At 34.7% G+C, this 15,417-nt stretch overlaps 1 protein-coding gene across 1 annotated transcript; it reads left to right on the top strand.

Annotated features, from left to right (window-relative positions):
- The first annotated feature begins 8,067 nt into the window (after positions 1–8,067).
- LOC131046547 (uncharacterized) lies at positions 8,068–11,856 on the top strand. Its single transcript, XM_057980311.2, has 2 exons — positions 8,068–8,550; positions 10,075–11,856. The coding sequence occupies exon 2, from the start codon at positions 10,077–10,079 to the stop codon at positions 11,559–11,561; it is 1,485 nt and encodes a 494-aa protein (XP_057836294.1). The 5' UTR covers positions 8,068–8,550; positions 10,075–10,076; the 3' UTR covers positions 11,562–11,856.
- Positions 11,857–15,417: the final 3,561 nt, after the last annotated feature.

The raw sequence follows: 15,417 nt of genomic DNA, 5'->3' as shown, positions 1-15,417 counted from the left end.
TCCTAAGAGGTCATAGAATACCATATGACCCTTTAGGACACCATACGACCCATAACGACACCATATGGAGTCCTAAGGGATCATAGAATACCATATGACCTGTTAGGACACCATATGACCCATAACAACATGTAAGAGGTCATATGGAGTCCTAAGGGGTCACAAGACACCATACGACCCCTTAGCACACCATACAACCCATAATGACACCAAATGGTGTCCTAAGGGATCATAAAACACTATATGACCTCTTAGGACACCATACGACCCATAATCACACCATATGGAGTCCTAAGGGGTCGTAGGAGACCTTATGACCACTTAGGACACCATATGGTGTCCTAAGTGGTCATAAGGTGTCCTAGGGGTCATACGAAAACATAAGACACATAACGATACAATATGGTGTCCTAATGGCTCATAGGACACCATATGAGGTCCTTAGAATACAATACGATCCCTAACAACATCTAAGGGGGCATATGATATTCTAAGGGGTCATAGGACACTATATGATCCCTTAGCACACCATAGGACCTATAATGATGCCAAATAGTGTCCTAAGGGGTCATAAAACACCAAATGACCCTTTAGGACACCATATGGTGTTGTTATGGGTTGTATGGTGTCCCGAGGGGTCATATGACATCCTATGACCCCTTAGGACACCATATGGTGTCGTTATGGGTCGTATGGTGTGTTAAGGGGTCATATGGTGTCCTAAGGGATCATAGGACACCATATGACCTCTTAGGAAACAATACAACCTCTAATGACATGTAAGGGATCATATGGTATCCTAAGGGGTCATAGAATACCATATGACCCTTTAGGACACCATATGGAGTCCTAAGGGGTCATATGGTGTCCTAAAGGATCATAGAACACCATATGACCCATAACGACACCTAAGGGGTCATAATACACCATATGACCCCTTAGTACACCATACGACCCATAAATATTATCCAACCAATATGTTCATTTTCTTCAAATGTTCTACTTTATATCCTATCTTCTTTAAAAAGAAAAAGAAAACCGACCACCTTGTCAATCTTCTTATCACCTTATATATATGCAAACAAAAAGAAGATATATTGGAGGGAGAGGGAGAGAGAGAGAGAGAGAGAGAGAGAGAGAGAGAGAGAGAGAGAGAGAGATGGGGTATGGAGGAAGGGAGAAGGAGAGCAAGAGAGAGAGAGAGAGAGAGAGAGAGAGAGAGAGAGAGAGAGAGAGAGAGAGGCACCTTGTACGCGCTTGAGAGGGGGAGAGAGGGACACAATACACATACATACACACATATGTATATATATTTAATATATTATATATTATTATATACATACATATATATATATAAATATTATATATTTTTTATTTTTTATATTATATATATACAATAGCATATTATACACACTCCCAAAATTTAACAAACTTATCCCGTACATGCTATTTATAGTAAAAATAGCGCGTACACGCTTTTTATAGTACAAATAGTGTGTACGTGCTTTTTATAGTAGAAATAGCACGTACGCGCTTTTTATAGTGGAAATAGCACGTACGCACTTTTTATAGTGGAAATAGCACGTACACGCTTCTTACACCATAAGTACCTCGTACGTACTTTTTATACCATAGGTACCCCGTATGCGCTTTTGTCTGTTTAGGCTTGGAAATAGGTCTGGATGACAAAGCTACGGTTTGGAAGTTTGATTTCCCTCCATTTCCCTCTTTTTTGGCATGTTTTATTTTATCAACTTGGTTTCTCGACTTTGTCATCATCAGGTTTGCACATCATCAAGTGGGTATTTCTAAAATTTCCACCATATTTTCACCCATCTTCTGACCTTTCTAACCATATAATTTTTTTAAAATTTGAACAACAATAACATATTATTATTGAATTTCTTTTACCAGTGTCTCCATAGTTCTCACAGACATACGTGCACCATTTTTTTAATAACCTTTGATATAATAATCCAAATTTAAAAAAAATTATATATTATTGTAGTGAACTTGATTCTTTACAATTTTTTTTTAAAAAATGATTTTTTTAGTGCAACTTATGCTTCGCGCACGAACAGGTACCTAATTTTTCAAGATGTGCTCTATCAGAAAAATCATAAAAAAAAAAAATACTCAACAAAAAATTACAAAAAAATACACATCTTCTAGTTCTCACTCTTAACTATCTTTCTGCCAAAGGATTTGTCAAAATACTAAATCTAAATATGACTTTTTTGATGCGCACGTTAGACACTATGTTATGTTTTTCTAAAAAAATCAGGGTCTGTTTTTCATGCACGAAGGATTTGACCCCCTTAATCATATCCAATTTTTAAAAAGTTTAGTAGTTTGGAAACTAGATTCAGAGTACTACAATATTTGTTCTTTGATTATCTTCATATCTTGAGTGGATGACTTTCAAATTTTGCCTCCAAGTTCAGGTTCACCTGATTTCAAAAAAAAAGTGTCCACTTATACCCCCCTTTTTGACCACCATCTTTGTGCACTTACCCAACACGAAGGTTAATTAGTCGTTTTGAAGTCAGATTAGTTGCATCCCTATGCTTTGCGCTGATGTGCAAACTTGACATGTGTTATTACATTCTGATTTTAATTTTGCACACATATCACTAGAGCTTTCAAACTTTCATATTCCTAGGGAGTAGAATGTTGCAGATTGCCTTGCCAAATGGGCTTCTGATCAAATGTTGAATTTGAATATTGTAGATTGGGGACAATTGCCTCTGATATTGTGTCATATATTAGATAACTTAGTGGAGCATGATATGGTGGTGTAAGGCTTTGTATTCTTTTTGAGTTTGAATAATTTTTTACCCCTCTTTTAGTAAAAAATTAAATATTTACAATATAATTATGTGATGATCATAGTAAGGCTAATAGATTAAAATAAAATCAAGCCTAAAAATAATAACAACTATTATAACTAATATAATTATAAAATTAGTTGATTTTTTGAATTGTTCATCAATAATTAAAAAAATTGACCTTATCAAATCAATCATATGTAAGTCCCAAACTACTATAAAACTCTAGTTCAAAAGAAAAAAAAAAAGAGTTCCACCACCTCCACTTGCCAATCCATTTAGTATCCATTAGTTGTTGGTGGTTTGACCCCTCTTGACATTTTTTTTTCTCTTATGTGGTATTTTGTTATGGGTTTTGGGGCCATCATCCCATCAAAACCTATTTTGTGTCTAATAAAAAAAGATTTCAATATATATATTTTTTAATTAAGTATTTTTAATTATTACTTTTATTTCAATAAACCTAGATTAATCCAAGTAAAATTTATTTAATACCTTACAAGTTAATATAAGTGCAATTTTTAGTGCCATCACAATGAATAATAACAATGTTTCGGTTTATCAGTTAAAAAGATGTGTAAAATCTCTAACCTCTTAGAAAGTTATTTCCACCTTAATGCTAATATAAGTTTAGTCATGACTTTAATCACTTAACATGATAATAATATTATCCACATTCATTCAATTGTTTAAAAATAGATATCCAAGTTTTTAACATTTTTGAAATGGCTATAGGCGAAAGGAGCCAATAGTAGACATAAGACCAATAACCGTCATCTTTTTGTCAACCTCACCCCATTTAGTAGACATAGTAGGAGACAAAAAAAATTATAATGTAAGGTCCATTAATGAATATCACATGTACCAATAGTGGATTTAAAAAAAAAAATTTGACCATAATTAGCCCATTATTGGGACATTTGTGCACCACTACTGGGACATTTGTGCATAACTACTAGGGAATTTGTTCACTACTACTAGCTATTTTGAGTTATCTACTATTGGTGCAAAGGTGATTATGTATTGGACCACACTTTGACCTTTGTGCACATAACGAATTCCACAATGTGCATTGTTACTATCCACAAGCCAAAAGAATACCTTTAATTAGTTAAGTCGCATGCAGAGAGAACAAATTTTTTTTTGTCAAAAGCAGATGAATTGTTTAGGAGCTTAAGATGCGTGAAGTTAGCTATGTCCACTACTGACTCCTTTCCCCTATGCGTGCAATTTTTTTAAAACACTATTTTGAGCCTTATTATTTACAACTCACCATTTCTCATATGTTGCATTCAATTTTCAAATCTCACCTAAAATATTTTAGGATTGTCTATTCTTATTTAAATTATGTTATTTTACACTTCTCTTTATTGTAAGTTTTTCTAAAAATTCTTCTATTATTCCCAAACCATCTAAAACCATGCCCCATTTCCATTATATTTATCTATTGCCAAAAATGTTAATCTTACACAAACCACCCTTGACATCTTGACAAAACTCCATTTCTTTTGGATATACTTCTAAACACTAGAACACAACCTCACATACTTGTAAAATATTTTATAGCTTTTTCTTTTCTTTTTTCTTTTTGGTATATCTCCACCTAAGACAACATACACTCTAAACCTTTACTTGTTACTATATGAAGTGAATATAACTAAAAGGGGCCTAACCAAGGGGGGCTCCCAAGTATTCAATATAATATTTCTTGTCCTCTCCATAACTTTCAACAACTTGTCTTTCTCCAAGAACATCAAAGTGAAAGTCTAATAGTAAGCATGACAACAAATAGATGATGCCTAACAAATCTGAAAAACTATGCAATTTTGAAGTCTTAATATTCAAGGGTCAACATTGCATTGTACAAGTTGCTATTGCATAATTACAATTGATATTATAATCTTTTGTTCTTGAATCTCGAAGTTATTTTTATGTTCGTGAGCACTTCTTTATTTTATACCTAATCACTATCATACTATGCAAGTCTCTATCACAGTATGTCAATATATAACCTTTATGTTTTCAAATTCTATTCCAAGGCATCTAAAAATATGTTTTCTAATTTTCTACCATTTCCACCATTATTATTCTAGTCCAACAATCAAATTAGGGACACCCTTTCTTCCTTCTTTTCAATATTTACACTTTCATATATTATACATTATACTCGATTCTTTAGAAAATTAATATTGTTAACATAATAATAAGACTAAATTAACATAAAAAAATTAGATACCTTATAATATTATCAGTAAAGAATCCCAAGAAGAAGAATTGCACTAACAAAAGAAGATTAAAAAAATTAAGTATTAATAAAATCTAGATAATCCCAATAACTTTCAAAATTGTTAATGTTATTGATATACTTTCAACTTGTAAATCGTTTTGATGTAGAATATGTTGCAAGGTGTGCGCCCTTGGTCTCCTTGTGATGTGCAGCGCAACGCTCGAGTTTGTGACATGACTTAACCACCTCCTGCAGATTCTATGTCTAGTGGTTGTATTAGACATTAACGAGTCGATCTTTTGGTGCAATGACAATCACACTTGTAACAAGTGGGATTAGAGCTTTGTCACAGGCTCAAAACCCTCACTTGTGCTGGGGGGATTGTTGCAAGGTGTGCACCCTTGGTCTCCTTGTGTTGTGCAATGCAACACTTGGGTTTGTGACATGGCTTAACCACCTCTCGTGGATTCTATAAGTCTAATGGTTGTATTGAGCATTAACAGGTCGATCTTTTGGTGCAACGACAATCACACTTGTAATAGAATAATCATAACTAAATATGGAAAACCATGTATTCTACATATTAAGAGCACGATATGACTATATACTAGTGAAATTTGTGCACTCATGCAAATCCCTATTTAGTTTCCAACTCATTTTGATAGAATTGCTTGATACAAGAAAATGACAACAATTATATTGTTAAGTTTGACTCCACTTCTTACTCATTCTCATTTACTCATGTTTATACAAATTTCTATATACTCAATATTATTCTAGTGCCAATTGGCCCTTGGTTTGCTGGTGAAGTTGAATGGTTCTTAATGAGCCCACCAAGGATAAAGTATTGTTGAGTGCAAGTCTCCAACATAATAAGGGATGATGTCGAGATCATACCCTAGTCGAATTTGGTGGAATGGATGCCCCCCAGTCCTTGGCTCTTATTCAAAGAGGTTTCAATGTAGGGCTTGTGCTCCCATACCGTGTAGCTAAAATGACTTTGTGGATGAAAAATTCTTCATCATTTTTTTAATTTTATTTTTTATCCTTGTCTCATTTATATATTTCCATACTGTTAGTTTTTTATTGTACTCATTTTCACACATCCATACATTCAATTCCCAAGTTGAGATATAAATTTTCATGTCTTGGTTCAATCTCACAATGTTTAGGTTCAATGCTAAGGGGATCATGATTGACCCCAAAAATTCAAAAAATTCATATTCAAATTCCTAACTTTTACTCTTTTTCACTAGTCATTCAGAACCAACTTGGTACACATTTGTATGAGTTCTTGATATGTCTTAATATATAAAGACATCCAATATGGATTAACTTATATGCATGGGATCGAGGAGAAAATTATTTTAGGAACATTTTTTAATTTTAAAGTTTGAAATTTTTAAATCAAGATCAAAGTTTGTATCTAGGACACACATATATGCTTCAATGTTGTTTATGAAATTTGCCCAAGATTATAAAGTTGGTGGAACAAGGGAGCTAACTAGGGAGAACTTGACCCCTCAAAATTTGGTAGCTCCATTGAAGGTATTTCTAGATATCATTTGTCCTTGCACAAATTTAGATAAGGAGTCCGCAATCTATAAGATTAATCTTCCACTTTATAAAATAATCTTATGTTAACATAATAATAAGATTAAATTAACATAAAAAAATTAGACACCTTATAATATTATCAATAAAGAATCCCAAGAAGAAGAATTGCACTAACAAAAGAAAATTAAAAAAATAAAGTATTAATAAAATCTAGATAATCCTAATAACTTTCAAAATTGTTAATGTTATTGATATACTATCAACTTGTAAATCGTTTTGATGTAGAATATGTTGCAAGGTGTGTGCCCTTGGTCTCCTTGTGATGTGCAACACAATGCTCGGGTTTATGACATGACTTAACCACCTCCTACGGATTCTATAAGTCTAGTGGTTGTATCAGACATTAACAAGTCAATCTTTTGGTGCAACAACAATCACACTTGTAACAAGTGGGATCAGAGCTTCATCATAGGTTGAAACCCCTCGCTTGTGCTGGGGGGATTGTTGCAAGGTGTGCGCCCTTGGTCTCCTTGTGTTGTGCAACGCAACGCTTGGGTTTGTGACATGGCTTAACCACCTCTCGTGGATCCTATAAGTCTAATGGTTGTATTGAGCATTAACAGGTCGATCTTTTGGTGCAATGACAATCACACTTGTATGAGTTCTTGATATGTCTTAAAAGATAAAGACATCCAATATGGATTAACTTATATGCATGGGATCGAGGAGAAAATCATTTTAGGAACATTTTTTAATTTTAAAGTTTCAAATTAACACATTTAAATCAAGATCAAAGTTTGTATCTAGGACACACATATATGCTTCAATGTTGTTTATGAAATTTGCCCAAGATTATAAAGTTGGTGGAATAAGGGAGCTAACTAGGGAGAACTTGACCCCTCAAAATTTGGTAGCTCCATTGAAGGTATTTCTAGATATCATTTATCCTTGCACAAATTTAGATAAGGAGTCCGCAATCTATAAGATTAATCTTACACTTTATAAAATATTCTCATGTGACCATGCAAATATTAAGAGAACGAGTATAACATTAATCTAGACATAAATAATATAATGCCACACAATACCAAATCTTTTTTCTTCATCATAATTTTCAAAACTAAATGCCTGTCTATTTATACTTAATTCTAATCCTAACATTTCATTTTATTATTTCTTAATTTTTTAATATTTTTTTTATTATATTTATTTTAATTAACCTAGATTAATCCAAGTATTTAATCCCTTGCAAGTTGATATAGGTGCCACTGTTAATGCTATGACAACAGACTATAACAATGTTTTGGTATATCTGCTAAAAAAATGGTGTAAAATCCTATTCATTCCATCATTCCATCACAGGTTAAATTGTTTAAAAAGTACTCTGCCCACAATTTAAACCGCATTAGAAATTCGTGTACACTCTCTGTTTTTTTCCACATCCGCCGAAAGGATTAAAGAAAAGAGGGAAAATTGTAGTTAAACGAGGAAAAGCTTTGAAGCCCACCAGTTGAAGGCCCACCCACGAGAATATATATGTATTCTTGTGTCTGAAGAATGATTAAAGATGTGGTCTTCCATTGAGACACAACACCTTTATCTCCAGAAAATAATCTCACCTTCATTTCATGTCGGCGAAGTATTGTTTGGATCGGCCATAGCATTCGACACACCCTTGTTAATCATTCGTTTCTTCTATAGCAATTCAAAATCCAAGGGAAAGGGGAAATTCCCAAATCCCAAGCAAGAAGATCAGAATGAGGAATTGCTTGTACTTGGGAAGTTGCATTGCTCACAACTCTGACGATTTTCTATAAGACCACTTCAGCTTTCAGTGCAGTTATACTCATCAATTAGGTCTTGAATTCTCCGGGGCACCTAGCTGTCAAGACACAAAATTTTTATAGTTTGTAGTCAGGACCGAAGCTACATTTTCAGGTGAGTCCCTCGCTTTAGATTACTATTGCCATCTGCACACAGTCATTCAAACTAGAACACATACGGAATGTGAATGGAAAAGAATTTTTTGGCCCAAAAATCTTGTTTCAGTTTTGACCAGATTATTTTTCAGAAAGCTGTCATCATTGCACCCATTTTGCATCAAGAATGCCCAGTAGTGGGGTTACAATTTGTGTGAATTTATGTTAATCAAAATTTTTAATCTATATATTTAAAAAAAAAATCTGAGGAATTCCATCAAAAGATATATCGCTACAGTTAATTCGTAAAGAAACTAATTGAAATGAGTAGGCTGTTTAGTCCATCAAAACATAGCCAGTATGGAGCCCTGCTGGGCTTTAGTGAGTCAATCATCTTAACCAGTTGAGCCATTGTAAAGTGACAATTTTGCTATTGAAAATGTCATTGCTATAGTTCCATTGCAAATATCTTTCAGGGTTTCAGGGTTAGGTCAGTAGTGTTGAAGTCGTTTGTTGTTGCGTCAAAAGTTTGAACTCTCAACTTCCCATACAAATGCCAAATTTAACCTGACCTATGAGAGACGGTTAAGCCATGTCACAAGTTCCCAAGAAGGTGCTGACCACCAAATCAACAAGTAGACCTTGGCCTAGCAACAGGGAATGAATTCTGGTCTGTCATTGTATTTTATTGAAGCTTGCAATTTTTAGAACATTCACATTGGAACTAAAACATGGAAAAATATCCACAAATCAAACATAATATATTTGCATACTTGAATTCCTCACAATGCCACATATGAACAGTCGCATATTGATTTCAGATTATATGATTTCTTGAACTATTCAAACTGAATTAGGATCACTTTTTTGGTAATTATTGTATTTTATGGTTTGTAATTTTAAAATAACATTCATATTAGAAATACTCAAAAGGGAAGAAAACCCAAAAAATTGAAAATGCACAAGAATAGAATTGCATACCTGAATTTGTTACTTGCTGCAAACAAACAGTAGCTAAATGAATTCAAAATATTTGAATATCTGAACCCATCAAATTGATACACGATCAGGAGTATTGCTATCACCGTATTTAAGGAAGCTTTAAGTTCTATAAAAGCATTCACATTGGAAACAGTTACAGGGCAAGGGACACAAAGCATTTAAGAATACAATCATATTTATTGTATGCCGCATGCTGTGAATAAACAGTGGCAAAATAAATTCAAAATAATTAAATTTGTGAACCAGTCAAACTGAAAGAGGAGGAATATTGTGATAATTATATCGATATGTGATAGGCATATTGTTTACCCTCTTCTAGCAAAAGTCTAGCATTGAGTCCTTTGAAGTTTGGTATTGTTATAATTTATAAATTTAGGCTACTATTTGAGGCTTGAGCCTGAACTTCACTATCAGCAAAGCTAGATCTTGGATGATTCAAGTATTCTCTAGTTCCACTTTATCTGTGAAAACACTATTGCTTGTTTCCTTCAGAATTGTCTGATTTTAAAATATTAATTTGAAGCTCTATAATGTTATGCAGAGATGCAGAAGGCTTCTTCTATCAAAGGTTTCTCAAGTTTGGTACAGTCTAAGAACAATCTCGTAGACAGAGAGGGTTCATGGAATGTAAGAGGAGGAAGCTCTGCTCGGTTTGCAGATTTAGGGTTTATTAGCAGTAAGCATAGGAAGGTTAGATATTCTCATGGCAAGAATTTAAACAAAGTTTTGGGCAGAAAGTGTATTACTGGTTTAAGGTGCACAGGAAATGATAGACTCAGACTTGGGCAATCTTGTAAGAAACAGGACGTTGAGGGGCATGCTGTTTCAGATTCTAAAGATGAGAATGGAATCTCCCATAACTCTATTGTGAGCCAAGAGGATTTGCAATCTGAAATCAGTGGTGGTTCCCATTCTTCTCCAGTAGAAAATTTACGGCCTAGAACTGAGGGTATGGTATTTGGTCTAGGACAGCCTGGTTCATGGGATAGCATGGAGGTTGGATGCCCAGTTGTGAGAAGATATCTGGGTGATAATGAGCAAAGATGGTATATGTGGTATTATGGAAGGAAAAAGGGTTCTCGAGATTCAGTGGGCCTAACAGTGTCAGCTAATGGAATTCATTGGCAAAGAGGGACTGGACGCATTGAGACTGATGATGATGTTGGTATTGTCATGGAATGCAGTGAGGATTGGTGGGCCTTTGATACTGAGATTGTTCGGCCATCTGATATTCTTATACTGTCTAGTGAGAAGCTGAAAGCCTCAAGTGGGGTTTATTGGATGTATTATTCAGGATGCAATGCAGATGAGATAAATGTTCCCCAAGTGTTGCTTGGGAACCCTTGGATGTTTGAGGAGACTGGTCTTGAATCGACTCTATTTAGGTCTCTTCCAGGCCTGGCCATGAGTCCTGATGGCAGAAATTGGGCTAGAATAGAGGGAGATCATCACAGTGGTGCACTTTTTGATGCTGGTACAGAAGGAGAGTGGGATTCACTTTCTGTTGGTTCACCTCAAGTTGTTTTCCACAGTCCTGATGACCTCCGAATGTACTACCATTCCCTTGATGTTAAATCTGGTTGTTTTGCAGTAGGTGTTGCAAGATCTAGAGATGGTGTTAAATGGGTTAAGCTAGGAAAGATTTTAGAGGGGGGACCTCCAGGATCTTTTGATGAGATTGGTATCACTGCACGGCAGGTGATCAGCAATCAAAATGGACATGGATATATGATGATCTATGAGGGTGTTGCTGCAGATGGAACCAGAAGCATTGGATTAGCAAGGTCTTCTGATGGCCTGAAAAATTGGATAAGGTGCCAAAATGAGCCTGTGTTTAGACCTGCTACTTCCTCAAATTCATGGGATAATAGAGGAGTTGGATCCCCTTGTCTGGTGCAGATGGATGAAAATGAATGGCGCCTCTATTACCAAGGTGTGGGAAGTGCAGGAAGATCTGGAATTGGGTTAGCAATATCGACAGATGGTAGTCTCACTAACTTTCAAAGGTGGCACGGATTCCATGTTTAGAAAGAAAAATATGAAGAGGGCGATCAATCAAATGCAGCTTGAATGGTTTGGGCAAAGGCTTTGCTGGCATCTCTTAAACTAAGTGCATTTGTTCGCCCAATATATGGCAAAGTTAAACTAGCTAATTGTTCACTGCTTTGAATTGTCCAGTGGCATTGTTGAACTCAATACCTGGACATCAGGCTTCCATTAGTACATCCATTTTACCAAGTGTCCAGTAAGTAATCATGAATTTCATGCCATGTAAAGGCAGATTCGGATTGAGGGTTTCATGAGAATATTTTTTTGTCTCAGAGATGTTGAGTCTTGCATTTTATGTGGTATATCTTTAGCAATCAAAGGACAATCAAAGGAATTTTAGGTCTAAACATTTGGGTGGTAATGTTAAATATTTGAAGAAGAAATGTGTCTTATACTTGTTACTTAGCTGTTTCCTGAAGAAGCAGAAGGCTATTGATTTTGTGACCTATCTAAACTTCAATTTTGTGAGTACTTGCAATTAGACAGAACCATGAACCATATAACTTCCTAATGTTTATTTCCATTTTTTCCCTTATCCCTTAGGCTATTTTATACACTAAGGATCTATTTAAAGTCAAACAGTTGGAAAACTTTTGCAGTTAGATGAACTGTAATCAAAACAAAATACCCGCCTAAAAGATAACAATGAACAGTTGATTTTCCAAATGAGCAAATTGCCAATAGGTATCAAGTTCTGCTATACAATATCGCCAAGTTAAATTTGAAGGATAGTATCCAGCCAATATAGCCTCCGTGGGGAAGATAAATGCTCTAACCATGGAAAGGAGACTGCAGCAGTAAGTAACACATTATGTGCAAATAACTGCGGAAACTCTTTTATTGAACTCATAAGATTTTAATTAAAACACAGACAATTCAAAAGATAAAGTGTCAAAATGATTTCCACAGTTTTCAATTTCATTATGAATTTAGTAACCACCAAAACTTCTACCCCACTTCTATAAACCTGGTCTACTTTTGTTTCCTGATGGGTAATGCTGAATCATGGACAGCAAATTTCACTGGAATTGCAAAGCATTATTATCAGCTTAACATAGACATAACTGGAGTAGCTGTGAAGTTTTACTTTGGTCTAGATGAGGGTCAAGATCTACATTTTAATCAGATTTTGGACAAGTTTATTAATTAATTTGGCTGAGGGTTTCAGGTTTATAGGGTTATTCCTTGCCATATGCTGCAAAATACAGCCTTCAAAACTAGCTGGTCAAGGTACTTAATGAATAAAATGGATGAGTAAATTCTTTAATATGGACTCAAACCCTGGGTGTTTCTTTTGTGAGTCTCTTTCACTAAGAGTTCAACGGTAGGCAGTCTTATTACTGAGCTACTGACCCTCTATACAAGCCAAGATGTGGATTGTTCTAAAACCCACCTCAAGACACATTTTTGTGCTTGGAGGCAAGGGGCTGCTAGTCTGGGTCTAGAGTTGTGTTGAATCTTCAATAGATCAATCAGACTCAAACCTAGGACTTTGTATGCTCATAATGGGTTCTCTTATGACTGAGCTATAGCACTCTCTATATTGTTTGGAATATGGATTGCTCCACCTTTGAATTTTTCCTACAAAAAATGCTATTGACCCCTCTCTACACCATATCTATGATTTTGAATGTGGATTGCTCCACTGCTGACAATTTTATACAAAATTTTCTACTGACTGCTATATGGGTCTAAGTGCAAATTGACACCGTCTATATGTGTTGGAATGTGGATTGTTCCACAACTGAAAATTTTCATTAAAAAATGCTGCGTACCTGTAAATGGTTCTAAATTTAAATTGTTCCAATATTCTCATTTTCAAACAAAGAAATCATGCTGTTCTTTCTGCTAGTTAACCCAAATTTCTGACATAAAGTTCCAACACAATATATTGTTCCTTACACAATAATGTTCTTTATGGATTAGGGGATGACCCCATAATGCAGCGGTTAGCTGTGAGCTTCTTATATGGGAGGTCTTGGGTTTGAGTCTGCTCGAGGTCCATGTGTTCCACACACAAGCAATGGAGAGATAAGGTGATGCTTGGGTGTGGAAGACAGGACAACACAAGGAGAAGCTCCAGCCAAAGCCGATTCAGCTTCCGCCTGTTACCAAGCAAAACATAAAAATAAAAAAATATTCTTTATGGATTAAACTATACTTATTTGTATGAAAATATCAGACTTTTTTTTATCTAAAGCATTTCTTATCCTTATTGTAGCTATAAATTGCTGATTGACACATTTGGGTGCCATCCAAGGGTAAGATTCCATTAGGTAGCTTTTTGTTTATGCTGGAAATATTGAAGGAGAGCAAATCACTGTCAAACATTTAATATTTGGAGTTTAAAGGTGTGAAGGCCAAAGGCCACTAATCACATATTTCAAGGTAATCATTAAAGCAAAAAATGAGTTGACTCTCATTGAAGGCAGTGCTGGAATAAATCTAAATAAAAAGGTGGTAGACTTTACCTAGCAGTGCTGAAATTAGTTTAATAAAAAATGGCCGGCCCTCATGAAATTATTTGGGAATTAATTTAAATACAATAAGTTGGATGACCATCTTTATGGAAACAAAAGGTGATAAACCAAGATCAAGTGCTAACTAATATCGAACTAGATCCAAAGACAAAGATGACCGGACAACAATTGTACCATGAGTGTCATAAAAAAAGAAAGATACCCCTCAAATGTGTTGAAATATTATTGTCATTGATGTCAAAAGATTATGGAGATCAATGAATTGGCATTGATGTAGATCAATGAGCATATTGGATGATACTCACACACTTGTTGAATATATACAAGTTTGGATTAACATGTTGAACATACAAATGTTTGATTATTCAAGCTCATTTTATTGTGTTCTAAATGTACCTCAAATGTGTTAAAATATTATTGTCATTGATGTCAAAAGATTATGGAGATCAATGAATTGGCATTGATGTAGATCAATGAGCATATTAGATGATATTCACACACTTGTTGAATATACACAAGTTTGGATTAACATGTTGAACATACAAATGTTTGATTATTCAAGCTCATTTTATTGTGTTCTAAATTACATTATTGGCCGATTATCATAAACAAACCAAGACACTTTGTTATAACACCTACAAGAAAACCCTTATGAAGGCTTTATCATACATTGAAGCAACAATATTTTGAAAAGGAGAATAATTATGTGGAAATTGATGCTTCTCAAAAGAACAAATTGGCGTCTCTTACTAACTTGGTGCTCAGTTGTGGTGATTGGTTTATCCAATTGCCTACAAATTCTACAAGTGGGGATTGGTGTCTACAAATCATTAATAAGGAGATTGGTGTCTCGTGTGTGTTGGTGCCTACAAAGCTTGCAAAGAGAATTTTATACAAGTAGTATTTTATTGTGTTTTTCTCATAAATCTTGTATTCGTGTGTTGCATAATTGTTAGATCTGTGTGATTGCTATTGTTATGGTTGTTAAGTTTTGAAAAAGTAAGTTTTTCTTATATTGATTCACCTTCCCTCTCAGCATAAGTGTGTGGTCATCAAAATGTGTCCTCCAAGTCTAAAATGTGAGACTCAACAAACAAATTTAAAATACTTGTCAAGTAATCATCACACAAAGATGAACGCGAAAGACTAATTTACCTACTACAAAGAATCATTGAAGCTCCCAGTGAATCAACAACAAAAGATGGAAATGTGATCTATATTAGAGAAATGAGAGTTATAGGAGAGTTTTTTAAATCATCGACTAATGCAAGAGCATCCATGGGCAAATGTTGAATATTGTTATTTTAATTTTGTGATAAGATTAGGTGGAGAGAGAGAGAGAGAGAGAGAGAGAG

Source organism: Cryptomeria japonica, chromosome 10 (genome assembly GCF_030272615.1).
Source record: "Cryptomeria japonica chromosome 10, Sugi_1.0, whole genome shotgun sequence".
NCBI lineage: Eukaryota > Viridiplantae > Streptophyta > Pinopsida > Cupressales > Cupressaceae > Cryptomeria > Cryptomeria japonica.
This window is presented reverse-complemented; position numbering and strand designations above follow the sequence as displayed.